General features: G+C 33.9%; 1 protein-coding gene across 6 annotated transcripts in view; it reads left to right on the top strand.

Moving 5' to 3' along the window:
* Window positions 1–19895, top strand: part of Chd1 (chromodomain-helicase-DNA-binding protein 1) — a 100900-nt gene that overhangs the window by 31255 nt on the left and 49750 nt on the right. For 5 of the 6 annotated variants that reach the window (XM_068362851.1, XM_068362854.1, XM_068362853.1 and 2 more), the window contains exons 5-11: window positions 2600–2767; window positions 3866–4035; window positions 4751–4920; window positions 12187–12344; window positions 15984–16110; window positions 17118–17240; window positions 18095–18194. In XM_068362851.1, coding sequence (XP_068218952.1) covers window positions 2600–2767; window positions 3866–4035; window positions 4751–4920; window positions 12187–12344; window positions 15984–16110; window positions 17118–17240; window positions 18095–18194 — 1016 coding nt within the window. The remainder of the gene's footprint in view (window positions 1–2599; window positions 2768–3865; window positions 4036–4750; window positions 4921–12186; window positions 12345–15983; window positions 16111–17117; window positions 17241–18094; window positions 18195–19895) is intronic. The other variant, XM_068362856.1, reaches the window with a different exon arrangement.

Here is a 19895-nt window from a genome sequence, read left to right on the forward strand (position 1 = left end):
GTGTATGAAATTGGTCAGAAAATCCTATAAAACAATTTTAAACCATTTACTGTACTAAAATAAAACAATTTTAAACCATTTTCTGTACTGTAGTGAACATACCTTTGAGCAGCGGTTCGATGGCATACAGGGATGGATGTGGAGAGGATGGAAGGGGGAGGTTACTGCTTGGAAGGAGAGTCCCCTTCCATGATGTGGCGGGGTAGTTCTCCTTCAGGAGTTGTTTCTCTCTCCAATGAAAGGGTGGGCAGATCTATTTCAGGGGTTTCTTCTCTTCTTTGTCTCTTCTTTGGAGGAGAAACAGGCTTTGATGTAGCAGCTTTCTTTTCTTTTGTGAAAAACTGGTCTATTGTTAATTGTTTCTTCCTCCTCTGCAGTATTCTTCGAAAATGATACATGACACTATCATTAAACATATGCACTGCCCGGTTTGCTACTGCAATTTCTGGGTGGTATTTTTCAGCAAAAGCCTGCACATCTGCCCACTTGGAACAAATTTCATTGATGAGAGAACTTGGAACATCCTCCCTTACCTCATCCTCTTCTGAAGATTCCTGCTCCACAATCAGATCCTGCTGCTGTTGTTGTTGCAGGTGCAACAATTCCTCCACAGTCAACTCGGTAGAATGGCTTTCTACAAGCTCATCAATATCATCCTTGTCGACCTCAAGCCCCAAACTCCTGCCCATGACAACAATTTCCTCAACGACATCAGTGTCATCAGAAATTACAGGGGTAGCAGTGCTTGGACCCGCCTCTGGTTGGAAACCTTCAAACTCCCTCTCTGTGACACATGATGGCCACAGCTTACGCCAGGCAGAGTTCAATGTCCTATAGGTCACACCTCGCCAAGCTTGGTCAATCATGTTAACAGAGTTGAGGATGCTGAAGTGTTCCTTCCAGAATTCCTTTAGGGTCAACTTCGTGTCACTGGTCACTTCAAAACACTTTCTGAAAAGGGCCTTGGTATAGAGTTTTTTGAAGTTTGAAATGACCTGTTGGTCCATGGGCTGGAGTATGGGAGTAGTATTGGGGGGCAAGAATTTGATTTTGATAAAGCTGTATTCTTCTTTCAAGTCATCCTCGAGACCTGGAGGATGTGCAGGAGCATTGTCCATAACCAGAAGACATTTCATTGGCAAGCTCTTTTCAATGAGGTAAGCCTTAACCTGGGGGGCAAACACTTCGTTTATCCACTCAGTAAAGAATTGTCTTGTGACCCAAGATTTAGTGTTCGAGCGCCACATAACTGGTAGTGCACTTTTACAAATATTATTTCGTTTGAACACCCGGGGGTTGTCCGAGTGGTACACTAACAAGGGTTTGATCTTGCAATCGCCACTTGCATTTGCACACAGCAACAATGTTAGCCTATCTTTCATTGGCTTGTGACCTGGCATCTTCGTCTCGTCCTTGGTAATGTACGTATTGGCTGGCATTTTCTTCCAAAATAACCCAGTCTCATCACAATTAAAGACTTGTTGTGCGATCAAATTTTGTTCATTTATGTACCGATCGAATTCCCCCACGTATTTATCGGCTGCAATTTGATCCGAACTAGCTGCCTCCCCATGCCTAGTAACACGATGAATACCTGTTCTATTACGAAACTTTTCAAACCAACCCCTGCTCGCTTTAAATGTAAATGAATCACTTTCACTGGTACTCGGACTTTTCTTCACTAATTCTTCATAGATATGCAACGCTTTTTCACAAATGAACGCTTCACTAACACTTTCCCCGGCCAACTGTTTTTCTTTAATAAATATTAAAAGCAACTTTTCCATCTCCTCAATCACTTGTGGCCTTTGCTTAGTTACCGCCGTAACTCCCGTTGCAACATTCGCCTTCTTAATCATTTCTTTATGCTTTAAAAACGTAGAAATGGTCGACTTCGCCATTCCGTATTCTACCGCTAAATCGGACACTCGTACACCATTCTCATATTTCGCTATAATTTCCTTCTTCAACTCGATCGTTGTTCGCACTGTTTTCCTCTTCTCCTTCCCCTTAACACTCATTACTTTCTTGGGACTCATTATGAAAGCTAAAAAAGCAATTAAAAGCACTGAAAATCACTAAATCACAACGAATGCTGATCGCGCGTTGTCTGAGTGACGCTCTCGAGAGAACTGATGCTTCCCGAACAAGCGAGAGTGGCCGAGATGGCGCGATCATCACAAAGCCCATGCGGTCGTCACGTGTTCGGCTGGTCGAGTACCGAATTTTTGGTCGAGCACCGCAGCAAAAATTTCTCGAAAATTTTGGTCGAACTCCGAATTGTTCGAGTATAGAGTCGTTCGACTACCGAGGTATCACTGTATTGTAAATAGTTAGTTATTTGGTTATTGTTTTAAAAGTGTTAGGATTACGCAAATGTTCAGTTTTTGTAGTTATATGGTAAAATCTGTCATTATTTTCTTAGATATTTATTTAATTGATCATTTCAGAAGATACAGATTTTGTGGTAAAGGTAAAATCTGTCATTATTTTCTTAGATATTTATTTAATTGATCATTTCAGAAGACAGTATTTGTGGTAAAGGTAAAATCTCTCATTGTTTCCCTTTAATAATTTTATTTCCGGTGAATAATTTCAGTTCCAGTAACTGGAACAGTTCTGAGCAATCGGGGAGTGACGATTCAGACTCTGACGCCCCGAAGCCTAAAAAGAAACCTCCGAAAAAGTCGTCATCATCTTCCTCTAAAAAGAAAAAGCGTGCCAGGTCAAGCAGTGAAGGGAGTGATAGTGAGGATGGAGGAAAAAGGTAAGCATTATTATATCTGGCTCTCAGGGATCTAAGCTGTTGGGGAGGGTTTGAAAATATAAGTGTAAATATGAATACTTAACCCTTTTACCCCCAGGCTCTTTTGGAAGTTTCCAACCCTTAACCCCCAGGGGGTTATTTTTTTCCTAGCACATTTTGCAGATGAAAAAAAATACAACAGAATGAAAAAAAATTTCAGAATCTCACCCAAATTATTACATTGATTACATGATAACATAGTAAAAAAATTTCTTTATAAGTTATGTTCATCATATCCCAGGGGCTCCAACAGGAAAAATAGCCCAGTTAGGAAAGGAAACAGGGAAAAATAAAATATTTTAAGAACAGCAAAAACACCCAAATAAATATTTCCTATATAAACTATAAAATTTAACCCTTTTACCCCCAGGCTCTTTGGAAATTTCCAACCCTTAACCCCCAGGGGTTATTTTTTTCCCCAGCACATTTTGCAGTATATTTTTTTTAAAATTGCTCTAACAGCCTTAATTTTTGTCATAGAGAGGTCAGGTTGGTCTCATTCTCTTGGAAAATACCTGAATTTTTTCAAAACATTATAAAAAATATGAAAAAAAATTTTTTATAGCATTTTTTTGCAAGGACGTACCGGTACGTCCATGGGGGTAAAGGGATGGGTTTTGTGAAACGTACCAGTACGTCCTTTGGGGGTAAAAGGGTTAAAAGTAAGAAAGATTTATTTGAGAATTGGCTTAACTATGGGCTATGGTTTATAGTTTATATAGGAAATATTTATTTGGGTGTTTTTGCTGTTCTTAAAATATTTTATTTATCCGTGTTTCCTTTCCTAACTGGGCTGTTTTCCCTGTTGGACCCCCTGGGATATGATGAACATAACTTGTAAAAAATATTTTTTTTACTATGTTATTATGTAGTCAATGTAATAATTTGGGTGAGATTCTAAAAAATTTTTTCATTCTGTTGCATTTTTTTTTTCATCTTCTGTGTTTTTTAATTTCCACTGACCAGATACAGATCATTCATTTTTCAAAATAGGAAATATGTGTTATAATATTTTATTGTCAAACAAGTTATTTTGATAATAACTCCTTGTTATTTTAGGCGTGGCTCCAATAGGGCTGCAAAGGATATTAGCTATAAAGAAGCTGAAAGTGAAGTGGAAGAGGAAGAAGATGAAATGGTTGAAGTGGAATGGACTGAAAAGAAAGAGGAAGAAGAAAATGTACAGGTCATAGAAAAAATCCTGGAACACAGACTAGGAAAGAAAGGAGGTGAGGATTACTGTACAAAAATTAGGTCTATTGTTTATTTATGAAGTTAGTATTTCATAGATGTCTTGAAAGGAATTGAGTATTTTCTACTTTATAAATCATCATTAGAATAATTAAGCTTATGTAGACCATTGTGTGGCCACATGCATTTGGTGTTTTTCACAACTTATTAGGACATGATGAATAAATGAGAATCACTATGAATTTCTTAAGGCTGGATTGATGTTGTTTCCCGATCACACTGTTCACCTGTCAATCCATTTTTGAAGAACTTAACCTAATTGTAAAACAACCGTTGCCTTTTTTGCAGAGGGGGCAATAATAACGATAATATAACGGGTGCTCCCATTACAGGCCTGGTTGGTGTAGAAATACTTATGATTGTGAATTTTTGTTTTTTGTACTCTTCTGCATTTTGGTTTTCCAGCTAAGATTGTATAGTCAATTTCTTTTAGCGATGCAGATTTGTACCGACTCCCACCGGTGCCCTTTTAGCTCGGAAAAGTTTCCTGATCGCTGATTGGTTGGACGAGATAATTTTAACCAATCAGCGATCAGGAAACCTTTCCGAGCTAAAACGGCACCGCTGCGAGTCGGTGCAAATCTGCCTCGCTAAAAGAAATGGACTGTAGTTGGTAATGTAAAAAGGATATTAAACCAAATACATTATACATAACTTTCAATTTGACACTTATCCAAACTGATGTTCCCCCAGCGGTTGGCATGCAAACCTATGTTTATGAAGTGGAGAAGACGGGAGACCCAAATAGTAATTTTGATCCTAGTGACCCAGCTCAAACGGAGACTCATTACCTGGTGAAGTGGAAAGGATGGGCACACCTTCACAACACGTGGGAGTCGGAGGAGTCACTGAGAACGCAAAAGGTATGTTACAAAGATGTTAAAGATGTTATGGAGTATTGTATAGATAAGGTTATATTTTAATACTTTGAATGAGGTAGCGTAGGAAAACGGGTAAAAATGTTTCAAGTTCCTTGTTTTACTTTTATAGTTTTCTTGTTTTAATTTTGTTTATGAATGGAAGAAGCAGAGTTCATAGATTGAGAAGATGAATATAATCAATGCGACCTTTTGATATTACCTTCACTATTTTATTAATTACATTATAATTTAAAAAATGCATTTAATAGAATTCATTTGTTTAATGTTTTCTCCCACATCAGCTTTCATTCTTTCATTTTTTTTCCATTGGTGATTGTTGATCTTTGGTTTCCTTGGTAAATATCCATCTTCTCAAACACTGATCTAGCACCGAATTTCTGTTACCAAACCTCAAGATTGAATTCCAGGATGATATGCTGTTGTATACGGTTGAAGGTTATATGCTTCTGTGATTCTGTTTTTGATTGATTAATTCTAATCTCTTACAGTATAGGAATCTTCACAGACTCTGCTTCTTTATTCTTGTTATATTTATTACAAGATATTGCCTAATTCATCTAAGATTTTTATCTTAATAGAACTTGAATAATTGGGATAGTTTTGTCATGTTTTTTAACCCTTTGACCCCCACCATAAGGTTAAATTTCGAGCACATTTTGCTATATAATTTTTTTAAATTGCTCTAAAAAGCTTAATTTTTGTCCTAGAGAGGTCAGGTTGGTATCATTCTTTTGGAAAATGCCTGAAGTTTCTCAATAAATTATCAAAAATATGTAAAAATATGTAATTAATAGAGTTTTGCAAGAACGTACCGGTACGTCCTTTGGGGGTGAAAGGGTTAAGATGCATTATGATGTTTTTTTAGGTTATTTTAGGAAAGTTTTATAGTTATTATGAAATGCACTCCTTTGAGCACTCACCATAAATAACTGTTATTTGGATTTAGAAAATTTTATAAACTTGAAAAACTTTCTTGGATGAATCATTTGTTTTAATAATAACCTGCATTTGAATAGAAACTACATATCATCACCCTCATAAACTAACTGCCTAAGTCATTTTCTCCACTTGTTGGGAAATAAAAAAGAAAACCTCATTTCCTAATTCTTTATATCATTGTGGTGAGCTTCAATTAACAAATTCTTATTCACAAATTCTTCTATTAAGAATTTGTGAATTGAAACTCAAGACAATGATATAAAGAATTAGGAAAAAAAAAAACCTTCTCATTTCCTAATTCTTTATATCATTGTGGTGAGCTTCAATGAACAAATTCTTGTTCACAAATTCTTCTATTAAAAATTTGTGAATTGAAACTCAAGACAATGATATAAAGAATTAGGAAAGAAAAACCCTTCTCATTTCCTAATTCTTTATATCATTGTGGTGAGCTTCAATTAACAAATTCTTATTCACAAATTCTTCTATTAAAAATTTGTGAATTGAAACTCAAGACAATGATATAAAGAATTAGGAAATGAGAAGGTTTCTTTTTGATTTCCCAACAAGTGGAGAAAATGACTTAGGCAGTTTATGAGGGTGACGATATGTTTGCTTTTGGATGTATTTTGTCGATTTTGTTATCTGATTAATGATCTTCTTGAGTATGATAGAGTCTAATCATTAGCTTAAATACAGAACAGTGTACTGATTGATTTAGATATGTCTGACTGTGAATGAAAGTTTATTATAGAGCAACCCTATCGAGTAGTAGGGTCTTGAGATCTAGGATTTTGCAAGTTTGGACTTTCAGTTTAGGTACGGTTTTATTTCACACTGAAGGAAAGGCACGTCATAAGCATCAAGTTCATTGAAAATTAGTCACATAAATACACTTGTATAAGTTGCTTTATTTATAAAAAAATTTAAAGCCTCTTTAGATAATAACGGCAGGACTGGATTTTCAGTTATTATTTATATTTTTGTTTCCACTGTAGAAGGAAAAATGTTCATATGTTCTATGAAAAAGAACTACAGTACTAATTGCGTATTTGCTGTCCAGTGTAGAAATACCGTCGACTAAGGCTTAAAACACGGCATTCCGTTTCATCAGTTGACCAACTAGTGTAGGCACACATTATCTCATTCTAAAAAATAATGATTTTTAAAAAAATCATACTTCATTAAAGTATTTTTCGTAGTTTTCTTTTCAATTTGTTTGCATTTTAGCCATAAAGAATTAGGGACTTAATTTACTCCAGTATCAACGAGTGTTGTGAGATACGAACCGGTGATTTCTTGTTACATATTCATAGGGTGGTGTGATGATGATGACCTTCGTCTTATGAGTCGTCTTACCTTGAACTACGTATTGATTCCTTTAGCGCCAGTTACGTATTGTAATATTCTTATAATGTATTGATTAATTGGCGATTTTGTTTTCCTATCAAGACAGTTCTTGACTACTGTGCAGTACTTTGCTAGATATTTTTTTTTTTCTTTTTAAATTCTTTGAATTTTTTGTATTTGTCATAACTTTATGCATATTTTGCATAGGCTAGATATTGTTAGGCCCCGATTCTCATGTAATCTAACCCATGCTAGCTCAGATTACTTACAAATATTTTAATTTTGCCTTTAACCCTTTTACCCCCAAAGGACGTACTGGTACGTTTCACAAAACACATCCCTTTACCCCCATGGACGTACCGGTACGTCCCTGCAAAAAAATGCTATTTACAATTTTTTTTTTTATATAATTTTTTGAGAAAATTCAGGCATTTTCCAAGAGAATGAGACCAACCTGACCTCTCTATGACAAAAATTAAGGCTGTTAGAGCAATTTAAAAAATATACACTGCAAAATGTGCTTGAATAAAAAATAACCCTTGGAGGTTAAGGGTTGGAAATTTCCAAATAGCCTGGGGGTAAAAGGGTTAATTGTATCCATCTTGGATATGATAGTGCATCTGGACGTACAGTACATTGTTACGTGCTATTAGCTGAAGTGGGCTGGTTAGTCAGCCTGTACAATTTACATATACATTCAAAAGAAAATTTTAAAGAAAGAACATCTCAAGTCTAAAGTACAAACAAGGGAATATACAAAGTAATTGGGCTGAAAAAAGGGTATAGGAAGATCAATTAGTATTATTTTTTATTTGTAACTTATTTTAACATTTTATAAAGACCTGACCCTGGGAAAGGTGGAGCTATTGAATGTTTATGATAGAATGTCCATGCTTGTTAGACACAAAATGAGTATAAAGGGATTTTGACGAAGGAAAAATCTATTTCTGGGGAGAGACCTGTGGCGCCCGGTGAAAAGGGGTCCTTCTAATACACTTTTCTGATAAAATCTTCCAATTATACCAGAGAAAGATAAAAGCGAGACAGCCTGTGAATAGTGGCTCTCACGCGCCTTTGCCTTATACACGACACCCACAAGGTGCTCGCGCGAGGGTAGTAACCTCTGCATTCCATGCTTTTATCTTTCTCTGGTATAATTGGGAGATTTTATCAGAAAAGTGTATTAGAAAGACCCCTTTACACCGGCCGCCACAGGTCGACCCAGAAATGAGTATCATCACCCACACCACCCGTCTATCGATTGCATTATTTGTTTAAAGTTTCATCTTGGACTGACTGACTGAGTGGCAGTTTTAACTTTATCAACTTTCCACAAATGAGTCTTTCAGTCGAGAAACATGCCAAGCGCTATTTTTAAAAAGTGTCAGAAATCGTAATTAAAAATTGCCAATTTTCAATTGCGAATTACTCGGTAAATATAATAGCTAGGAGTTTCATATTTGTTATAAATAGTGGCAAATTTTACATTTATAACAAACATGAAACTCCTAGCTATTATATTTACCGAGTAATTCGCAATTTTTGATCGCGATTTCTGACACTTTTTATAAATGGCGCTTGGCATGTTTCTCGACTGAAAGACTCAAATCATATATTAGCACTGAAGAACCTGTTAGGTTCTTCAGCGCAAAAATATGATGTGTGAAAAGCTGACTTTTAAATGTGTCGGAATGAATGATTTATTGTATAGTGGAGGTTTTTGTTCTTAATTTGAAGAGAAAATATATTCATATGTAAGTCATCTTGTGCTAAATCAGTGCATTTTGTAATAGATCCAATTGTGTCCTTATGATTATATTGTGGAAGGGAGAGTGATGCAAAAAATAGGGAGTTTTACAGAGTATTATTTAATAAAGGCTTTGGTGTCACACCCTGTTGGAGGACCAGTCTGGCCGGCATGAATGCACCATGGATTGAAATGGTAGTTTTGTGAGAAGCAGTGTCTAAATTTTCATTTCCTTGTAATTTTATCATTTTTTCCTGGAATTGAAATTTCTTCCAATTTAACTTTTATTTTTTCTTTTATTTTCCTCTTAAATAAAATGAAGCTTAGAATTTTTATTTTTTCTCTTTATAAATATTACCATTTTGTTCTTTTAGGTAGCAAAACTGTCACTATCTATGGTAATTTGTAGAGGCATGTCTAAGCTTCAGTTGTTACAATTTCTTTCTATTATTTCCCTTTGACCATGTTTGTTTCTTAAAGTGCTTTAGCCAGGGACCCCCAGTACCATCTGCACCCAAGCATCCTCTACCATTCATCCGGACGGCTGATACAGGAATGGAGTCTTCCGCTCTGTCCAAATGTCTCCATTGTGGTAAACGCACACTTGATCATCACAAATTCAAAAAGGAAATCTATATATAGATCGAAGTTTCATGAATAGCTTGCAGATCACTTAGATTTTGTTTCTTTTTTGGACTTTTATTGTCAAAGTTTAGAACATTTTTAGAACATTTATCAGTAAAGTAATGACATTTTGATATTCAGTTTTCAGGGTGGCAACGGCCAAGGTTCAATGATTAGTCCAGTTGCTTACTCTTGAATTTTTTTATAGTACATGATTGCCATCAGTATGTTATAATGAATGAGCTTATCAGGAGAATTGCATTGCACTTCAAGTTCCCTCCTTTTATTTTTCGCCATTCTTTGCTGGCTACTTGTTGACATATTGATTTCTTGTTTATATATATATATATATATATATATATATATATATATATATACATATATATATATATAATATATATATATATATATATAATGTATATATATATATATATATATATATATATATATATATATATATATATATATATACACAGTATATATATATATATATATATATATATATATATATATATATATATATATATATATATATATATATATACACAGTATATATATATATATATATATATATATATATATATATATATATATACACAGTATATATATATATATATATATATATATATATATATATACACAGTATATATATATATATATATATATATATATATATATATATATATATATATATACAGTATATATATATATATATATATATATATATATATATATATATATATATATATATATATATATATATGTGTGTGTATATATATATATATATATATATATATATATATATATATATATATATATGTGTGTGTGTGTATATATATATATATGTGTATATATATATATATGTATACATATAAATATATATATAAAATCAGTTCTCATAACTAAAGATTTGTAGATTTGTTTGAAACTTTTTTTTTGTTACCTCATTCAGTTACTCTGGTGTGCCCTTAAAAAGCATAATAATAATCTCTGTGCCAACATGACAGTAAGGTACCCTTGTTTTCCCATATGTGCACCAGTATCACGCTGAGTTAATTTGTGTGCTCTATTTGATATGTCCATCAGAATAAGAATAGTGAAGGAAGATGACAAAATGCATTCTGGTTGTCATTCGTAAAAAAGATTTGAAAGGAATTCTATCTTTTGGGATAGTTTACTCTCTTTGTGCATGCTGTAAGAATTTTTCATTTTTTGTGTAAAGAACAATGCTTTTTTAAATCATTTCTTACTTTAGATATCTGTTGGGGTGCCTTTAGCTCACTTATTAAAAGCTTCTAATTACACTTTATTAATTCTTACTGGGTGTGAAATTGATTTGCTTCCCTAAAAAATAATATTTTGGCTTTTAAATATGAGGATTTCCTAAATATGCACGTATTGTAACTAGAATTTTGCAAAATTTTAAATTGGGATCATTGATTACACTGTATTCAGTGGAAGGTATATAGTCCATAGAATAAATATTTATATATATTTATTTTTGTATATTTATATAGATTATAAAGATACTTTCTTCCAATTTAAGACTAAATGCTCGAATATTAGAGATATTTTCCACTTCACGTAACAGGTGTAACCATGCATTTAACGTCCTTCACTTGTTTTTTTCTGAAGTGCTACTTTGCAAAACTTGAATGGCTCTGGAAGCTAAGACACAAACTACTTGAGACACTTAAATTGCAGAAAAAACTTATTTCTAATGATAAGAGAAGAATTGTGGGTCTTGCTTATGTTTTGGGATGCAATTTCACAGTCCCCCTGTCCCTCCCAGAGATCAGTCATTCATTCCATTAAATATATATGTTTGTCCCTGGCTCTACTGCTTTGGTTTTCCTCTTACGCTATGAAATAGTGCTTAAGACTGGAGCCTTTTATACTTACTCTTTATGGCATTAACTTGCATGGCTTTGAATCATAGTCAAGAGAGAATGGAATTTGTCAGTTATTCATTCATTTCACGAGTTAAATACCTTGGAGAGACCCTTTTCCTTTACCTTTGAATGTGTCCCTTTATATGTTTGTATCCTGAAAATATCAAGGATTTTAAGTATTAATCTCTCTCTCTGTATCTCTATCTCTTTCTCTCTCTCTCCATGCTGATTAGTTGCCGCTCTTCCTGCTTGCTCAAGTCTCTCATTTGCATCATTATCATGATACTCTTTTTTAATCCTTTAGTAACCATATCAGAGTTCTTTTATTTTCCCCTATATTTTTTTTATGTTTCAAGTAAAAGGACACTAGTCAACTCTCCTGATGTTCAGAAGGCAACAACAAATAGGTTATTTTAGCATAATTATTTAGCGATTGTGTTGTAGATTTTAAGAAATCCTTGATATAAGTTATGAAAACAAGCCAGTACTTCCCTCCGTAGCACACATTTTTTTTCAGCTTTGTTTCGTATTTGGGCAGTTCATGTGCTGTGCAACAGCTTTTGAAGTTCCGATAAGTTCACACTGCAGTAAGCAACACATTTGATCTTGAATTTCAGTAATTGTCCAGATAAAAAACTCCTCTTTGTGATGTGATCAAGTGTGTGTTTATTAATTGTTCTTCCCTCTGTGGACCAGTACAATGCATTTCAGGTTAAAGGTCTGAAGAAGCTGGAGAACTACTTGAGGAAAGATGAAGATATTCAGATGTGGCGGCGTCATGCATCGCGCGAGGAGGTCGAGTACATGGAAATTCAATCAGAACTGGAAAAGGAACTATACGTATCTCATCTCAGGTAGGACCATTTTTTGTATATGTTTTTTATTTGATTAATCCTAGTTGCGCCTTTGCTTTATACACGACACCCAAAAGGTGCTCGCGCGAGGGTTGTAACCTCAGCATTCCATGCTTTTATCTTTCTCTGGTATAATTGGAAGGTTTTATCAGAAAAGGTATATAAGAAGGACTCTTTTCACCGGGCGCCACAGGTCTCTCCCCAGAAATAGATTTTTCCTTCGTCAAAATCCCTTTTTTATTTGATTAATCCTAGTTGTGTGTCAAATTGTATATATTTTTTATTTGATTAATCCTAGTTGTGTGTCAAATTGTATATATTTTTTATTTGATTAATCCTAGTTGTGTGTCAAATTGTATATATTTTTTATTTGATTAATCCTAGTTGTGTGTCAAATTGTATATATTTTTTATTTGATTAATCCTAGTTGTGTGTCAAATTGTATATATTTTTTATTTGATTAATCCTAGTTGTGTGTCAAATTGTATATATTTTTTATTTGATTAATCCTAGTTGTGTGTCAAATTGTATATATTTTTTATTTGATTAATCCTAGTTGTTTGTCAAATTGTATATATTTTTTATTTGATTAATCCTAGTTGTGTGTCAAATTGCTAACACCTCTGGAGAGTGAGTTACTTGACCTTAAAATCAGAAATAATGGATTATTTAAACCAGATTTCTGTTTCTCAGATGAAAAGGGGAAAGAATAAATTTCCTATCCTCACCGGGCTATTTTTCCCTGTTGGAGCCCGTGGGCTTATAGCATCTTGCTTTTTCAACTAGGGTTTTCGCTTGGTTAGTAATAATAATAATGATAATAATAATAATAATAATAATCATTCAGATCAGGCTAATAAAGAATGGGAATAGAGGTGTAAGGAGGAATGCAATTGCAGTGATTTTGATTTATTACTAACATGCATTAGTTTCTTAATTATATGCAATATACATACATACATATACCAAGGCACTTCCCCTAATTTTGTGGGGTAGCCGACATCAAACAAATGAAACAAAAAAGGGGACCTCTCCTCTCTATGTTCCTCCCAGCCTGACAAGGGACTCAACTTAGTTTGGCTGGTACTGCTAGGGTGCCACAGCCCACCCTCCTCAGTTATCCACCTCAGATGAAGCTTCATAACGCTGAATCCCCTACTGCTGCTACCTCCGCGGTCATCCAAGCACCGGAGGAAGCAGCAGGGCCTACCGGAACTGCGTCACAATCGCTCGCCATTCATTCCTATTTCTAGCACGCTCTCTAGCCTCTCTCACATCTATCCTCCCATCACCCAGAGCTTTCTTCACTCCCTCCATATGACAGTATTATTTCCACTTGTCTACAGTTTTCCTGGCTGTCAATATATTTCTATAATTTTTATGTTTTTATGAAACTGCCCTGATGGTCTTGTTGCTTTTACTCGAAGCTGTGACGATGTTAACCCTTAAATGATAATTTCCCGCTCTCTCACCTTGCATGCAAGATGCCTACCTCTGAGAACTACCGTGCCATCTTGCTTTTCAGTTCATCTTGTTGCCGGTGTGTAATAAGACATCCTTATTTTTCCACGTGATACACATCTAATTTTGTTCGTTTATTTTGAACTACGGTAATAAATCACAATGTGATTAACAAATTTTCTGTCTTTGTGGAATGTAAACCTATGGCTGCCGCTGTATTTTGTTGATGTGTATGTAGGAATGTTGTTGACTCACATTCCCTCTTCTTTTGAAGCTATGTCAGTCGTTAGTTGACTGCTTTGATTAGAAATTATAAATATAAAGTGGAATACATTTTTGGTTTGTTTTTTTATTCATGGCAAATTTCTTAAGTTTTGCATAGCTGTTCAGTTGTTTTCTTCTTGCATTATATTCGCTAATTCTGCAACGTTTGTGATTTTTGAACCACATAATTTCAAAGGTAGTTGGTGATTGTGTCCAACCTTTCTTATGGTTGGATATTTTCATAAAGAATAATTCTATATACAATACTGTACTTCAGGAAGCTAGAGGTTCATGTTTTGATTGGAGATGAGGTCAGCTCAATTAGAATCTTAACCTTGTGTATTTTTCTCAGCTTCTAAATGTACTGACATAATGCCTTACAAAAGACAGTCAAACTAATAATTTGTATCAAAAGTAATGGAATGATTAAGGAAACTGTTTATTTCAGCTATTAAGGTCTGTCTGTATAGATTGCCTTACCTTGTGTAAGACCTGGGCTCTTGCCTTTGGGCAGCCCAGAAAAGGTATTAAGGCTTGTAGCTCCATGCTGGATACCATACTCAGACATCTAAGTTTGGATTTATGAGCTTTGGGTATTATTGTGGATGCCTTTTGGTCCTTTAATATCGAGAAGTCTCCTGTTGCCGGAACACTATATTAAAATTAGATGTATTATTGCAATTTTTAAAGGATTCATGCTTGCAAACTTCTGAAATATTTTTAAAAATCTCATAGTTAGAACTCTTACTGTTAGCTTTAGTGTCGGGTAAATGCACCAGTGAACTGAAAACTTTTTCCTATTATCTAGGTTTTGGAGAAAATATTCATATTCCCACTTTGGAAAAGGAAGTTGATGATATATCAAAGAATTGATTTATTTGTTCTGTGAGAGCTGTTAAGTGTTATTTAGGGAAAGTTAAACACATTAGTAGAACTTCAAAAGTTCAAAGTTGGAGCAAATGCTTTTTTGTTGACCAGGCAGACATGAGTCTTTTTATAGTTTATATATGACATGTCTGTTTTTGACGTTGTTAATAGTTTATATATGACATATCTGTTTTGACGTTGTTGCCTTTTTTCGAATGATTTATTGTTAATTTGTTCTCTTCATTTATTTATTTCCTTTCCTCACTGGGCTATTTTTTCCTATTGGGGCCCTTGGGCTTATAGCATCTTGCTTTTCCAACTAGGGTTGTAGCTTGGATAGTAATAATAATAATAATGATAATAATAATTAGTGGAAAGGCTTCTAATTTGTCTTTTGGGGTTTGGATTTCGAATCATCTTCCTAAAACCTCAAAAGAGGTTCATAGAGAATTCAATGCAAAATGACTAAGCCTTGCAATGCTGAACTATTAATTAATGTACTGTACAGCACATAGACCTTTCTGTAGTCTGACAGGACAACTAAGGTATTACACAATTTACTCCAGAAATCCCAACAAATATTGAAAACTAAATAATTCAGCAGTTCTTCTAGGAGAAGGACACTCCAAAATCAAACCATTGTTCTCTAGTCTTGGGTAGTGCTATCTGTACCATGATCTTCCACTGTCTTGGGTTAGAGTTCTCTTGCTTGAGGGTACACTCGGGCACACTGTTCTATCTAGTTTCTCTTCCTCTTGTTTTGTTGAAGTTTTTGTTTATATAGGAAATATTTATTTTAATGTTGTTACTATTCTTAAAATATTTTATTTTTCCTTGTTTCCTTTCCTCAAAGGGCTATTTTCCCTGTTGGGGCCCCTGGGTTTATAGCATCCTGCTTTTCCAACTAGGGTTGTAGCTTAGCATTTAATAATAATAATAGTGTTATCTGTAGTTAAGTAAATTTTTGTACTAATTTTCTACTAAATTGTTTTTGTAGTCATTTATTAATATGTAAGAGAAGCTAATATAGTTTTCTTTCTTCTATAGGGCAGAAAGAATTTTTGCTGAAGTGGAGGAGAATAATAATAAGTATTATTACGTAAAATGGGAAAACTTACCCTATGCCGAGGCTACTTGGGAATTGCAAACAATTGCTGAACGGTATCCAAAACAGGTGAGAAATGTTGATTTAGAATTTTATGTTATTGATCATTGCCTGGTCATTATGACATATAATCACAAACTTCTATCTTTACCTGATGTACAAGTTACTCAAGTGATATCATGATGAATGATATCTGCTTGTTACATCACATACATATACCAAGGCACTTCCCCCCATTTTGGGAGGTAGCCGACATCAACTAATGAAACCAAACAAAAAGGGGACCTCTACTTTTTACGTTCCTCCCAGTTTATGTTATTATGCTTTTATCTTTCTTTCGGTTGAGTCCCTTGTTAGGCTGGGAGGAACGTAGAGAGTAGAGGTCCCGTTTTTTAGTTTTTGTTTCTTTTGTTGATGTCGGCTACCTGCCAAAATTGGGCGAAGTGCCTTGGTATATGTATGTATCTTTCTTTTTATCATTGATAGAACTTTCCATCAATTTTTTGCCATTATGTGATGTACAATTTGAGAGAAACTGCTGTAGGAAGTTTCTTATATATTCCATGTCCCTCACCGTCTTGCTATACTTTTATTTTCATTATTGATAGAACTTTCATCAACCTTGCTGTTATGTGATTAACACTTTGAGAGAAAACGGTTGTAGAAAGTTTCTTATATATTCCATGTCCCTCACCATCTTGCAATACTTTATTTTCATTATTGATAGAACTTTCATCAACCTTGCTGTTATGTGATTAACACTTTGAGAGAAAACTGTTGTAGAAAGTTTCTTATATATTCCATGTCCCTCACCATCTTGCAATACTTTATTTTCATTATTGATAGAACTTTCATCAACCTTGCTGTTATGTGATTAACACTTTGAGAGAAAACTGTTGTAGAAAGTTTCTTATATATTCCATGTCCCTCACCATCTTGCAATACTTTATTTTCATTATTGATAGAACTTTCATCAACCTTGCCGTTATGTGATTAACACTTTGAGAGAAAACTGCCGTAGGAAGTTTCTTATATATTCCATGTCCCCCACCGTCTTGCAATACTTTTACTTTCAGCTTGCAGAATTTAAAGAGAGGGAGAAGTCTACCCATACGCCGAAACAGTGTCCAGCCTTGAAACACAGACCAAAATTCACACCGCTGAAATCTCAACCTGACTACCTAGGGGGTGATAGCCAGGTATTATAAATACACAAACTAATAAGATGTTTGCTTTCTATTTGATTTTTTAATAGGATTATTTGGATTGTCTGCTCTAAAACTTTGATGCAGTTTAAAAATTAAAGGCTGTAAGATATTATTGTAGTACATGGACTAAGTAGTTAAAAAAGGAAAAATATAATGAACTGTAACTGTTGAATATATATATATATATATATATATATATATATATATATATATATGTATATATATATATATATATATATATATATATATATATATATATATATATATATATATATATATATATATATGTATATATATATATATATATATATATAAATATATATATATGTATATATATACACACATATATATATATATATATATATATATATATATATATATATATATATATATATATATATATATATACATATATATATATATATACATATATATACATATATATATATATATATATATACATATGGATAAATATCAACACAGCATCGTGTTCAAATAGAAATAAATTTCTACCTCATACTTGGGATCGAACGCTAGCCCCTTCTAATGAAAGGCCAGGTCGAAACCAACCATGCCACGAGAGCCCATATATATATATATATATATATATATATATATATATATATATATATATATATATATATATATATATATATATATACATACATACATACATACATACATTGAAAATAGATTGTGCGAGAATAGAAATTGTACAGTACATTTATAAATACAGTGCATTGTAAGTAAATGATTGCAAAGTTTAGCATTAGGGGAATATAGGTCATTTTTTCACACATTGTTTCTCGAATTGGTGGCTGTTAAAAGCTTCTTTGCTATTTCAGGATCTTAAGTTGAGGGATTATCAAATGGATGGCGTCAACTGGTTAGTCCATGCCTGGTGCAAGCATAACTCGTCAATATTAGCGGACGAAATGGGTCTCGGTAAGTAAACTGATATTTAAAGAAGGAATTTGGGTTGTGCTAATCTTAACCCTTTTACCCCCAAAGGACGTACTGGTACGTTTCACAAAACTCATCCCTTTACCCCCATGGACGTACCGGTACGTCCTTGCAAAAAACTGCTATTTACATTTTTTTTGCACATTTTTGATAATGTTTTGAGAAACTTCAGGCATTTGCCAAGAGAATGAGAACAACCTGACCTCTCTATGACTAAAATTAAGTCTGTTAGAGCAATTTAAAAAAGATATACTGCAAAATGTTCTTGAAAAAAATTAACTCCTGGGGGTTAAGGGTTGGAAAGTTCCAAATAGTCTGGGGGTAAAAGGGTTAATATACTAAATAAGATTAGTATTAAAAATATGTAAAATACAGTACAGACCTTCCATTACTACGTAATGACGAGTAAGTAAGTAAGAAAACTTTGTTGCATACACAATGCCCTACAGTTAGCATGACTAGCTTGTACTGTAACTTTGTATGATGATGCTCTATTCAAACATGTATGTACAACATATTCAATTTCATGGAATTTTTAAATAAAAGAGGCCTTCCATAGCCATGAGTATTGTGTGTACTGATTCTAGCTAATTTTAGTTGCTTGTTTACTAGATGCCCTTAATCTTCAGAAAGTAACAAAAGTTTTCATACTTGATAAATGCATGTAAATAATACTGTGTTAATCACAATCAGTTGTGTTCTAGCTGGTAGTGTACTGCTAAGGAGCAGCATTCCTTAACCCTTTTACCCCCAAAGGACGTACTGGTACGTTTCACAAAACTCATCCCTTTACCCCGTGGATGTACCAGTACGTCCTTGCAAAAAACTGCTATTTACATTTTTTTTTTGCATATTTTTGATAATGTTTTGAGAAACTTCAGGCATTTTCCAAGAGAATGAGACCAACCTGACCTCTCTATGACAAAAATTAAGGCTGTTAGAGCAATTTAAAAAAATATATACTTCAAAATGTGCTTGAAAAAAAATAACCCCTGGGGGTTAATGGTTGGAAAGTTCCAAATAGCCTGGGGGTAAAAGGTTTAACAAAGAACACTAAATGAAAATTATTAAGTGAAATATGCCAAAAAAATGGTTGACATTGCAAGGTTATGTAACTTATAAATCCATCATTGACACAATCATGAAAAAAAGAACAATATAAGTTGGTTGTGAAAATTAACATTAACATAAAGACAAAATAAACTTCTGTTTACTTTGAACATCCTTTTATTAATATGGTAATAGGTGTATGTTCTTAATATGTACATAGGGTGTCTTTTCAGTGGTAGCTTATCAGCGGTAGAATAGCTAACTGAAAACAACAGAGAAAAGAGAAATATCTGTTTTTTGATCTCTGAAATGAAAGGGATATCAGTAAGTGAAATACATACATACATATACCAAGGCACTTCCCCCAATTTTGGCGGGTAGCCGACATCAACAAGTGAAACAAAAACAAAAAAGGGGACCTCTACTCTCTACGTTCCTCCCAGCCTAACAAGGGACTTAACCGAGTTCAGCTGGTACTGCTAGGGTGCCACAGCCCACCCTCCCACATTATCCACCAGAGATGAAGCTTCATAATGCTGAATCCCCTACTGCTGCTACCTCCGCGGTCATCTAAGGCATCGGAGGCAACAGCAGGGCCTAAGTAAAATACTACTGTATATTTTTATAAGTTAA

This window comes from Palaemon carinicauda, chromosome 39, assembly GCF_036898095.1.
Source record: "Palaemon carinicauda isolate YSFRI2023 chromosome 39, ASM3689809v2, whole genome shotgun sequence".
NCBI classification, from domain to species: Eukaryota; Metazoa; Arthropoda; class Malacostraca; order Decapoda; family Palaemonidae; genus Palaemon; species Palaemon carinicauda.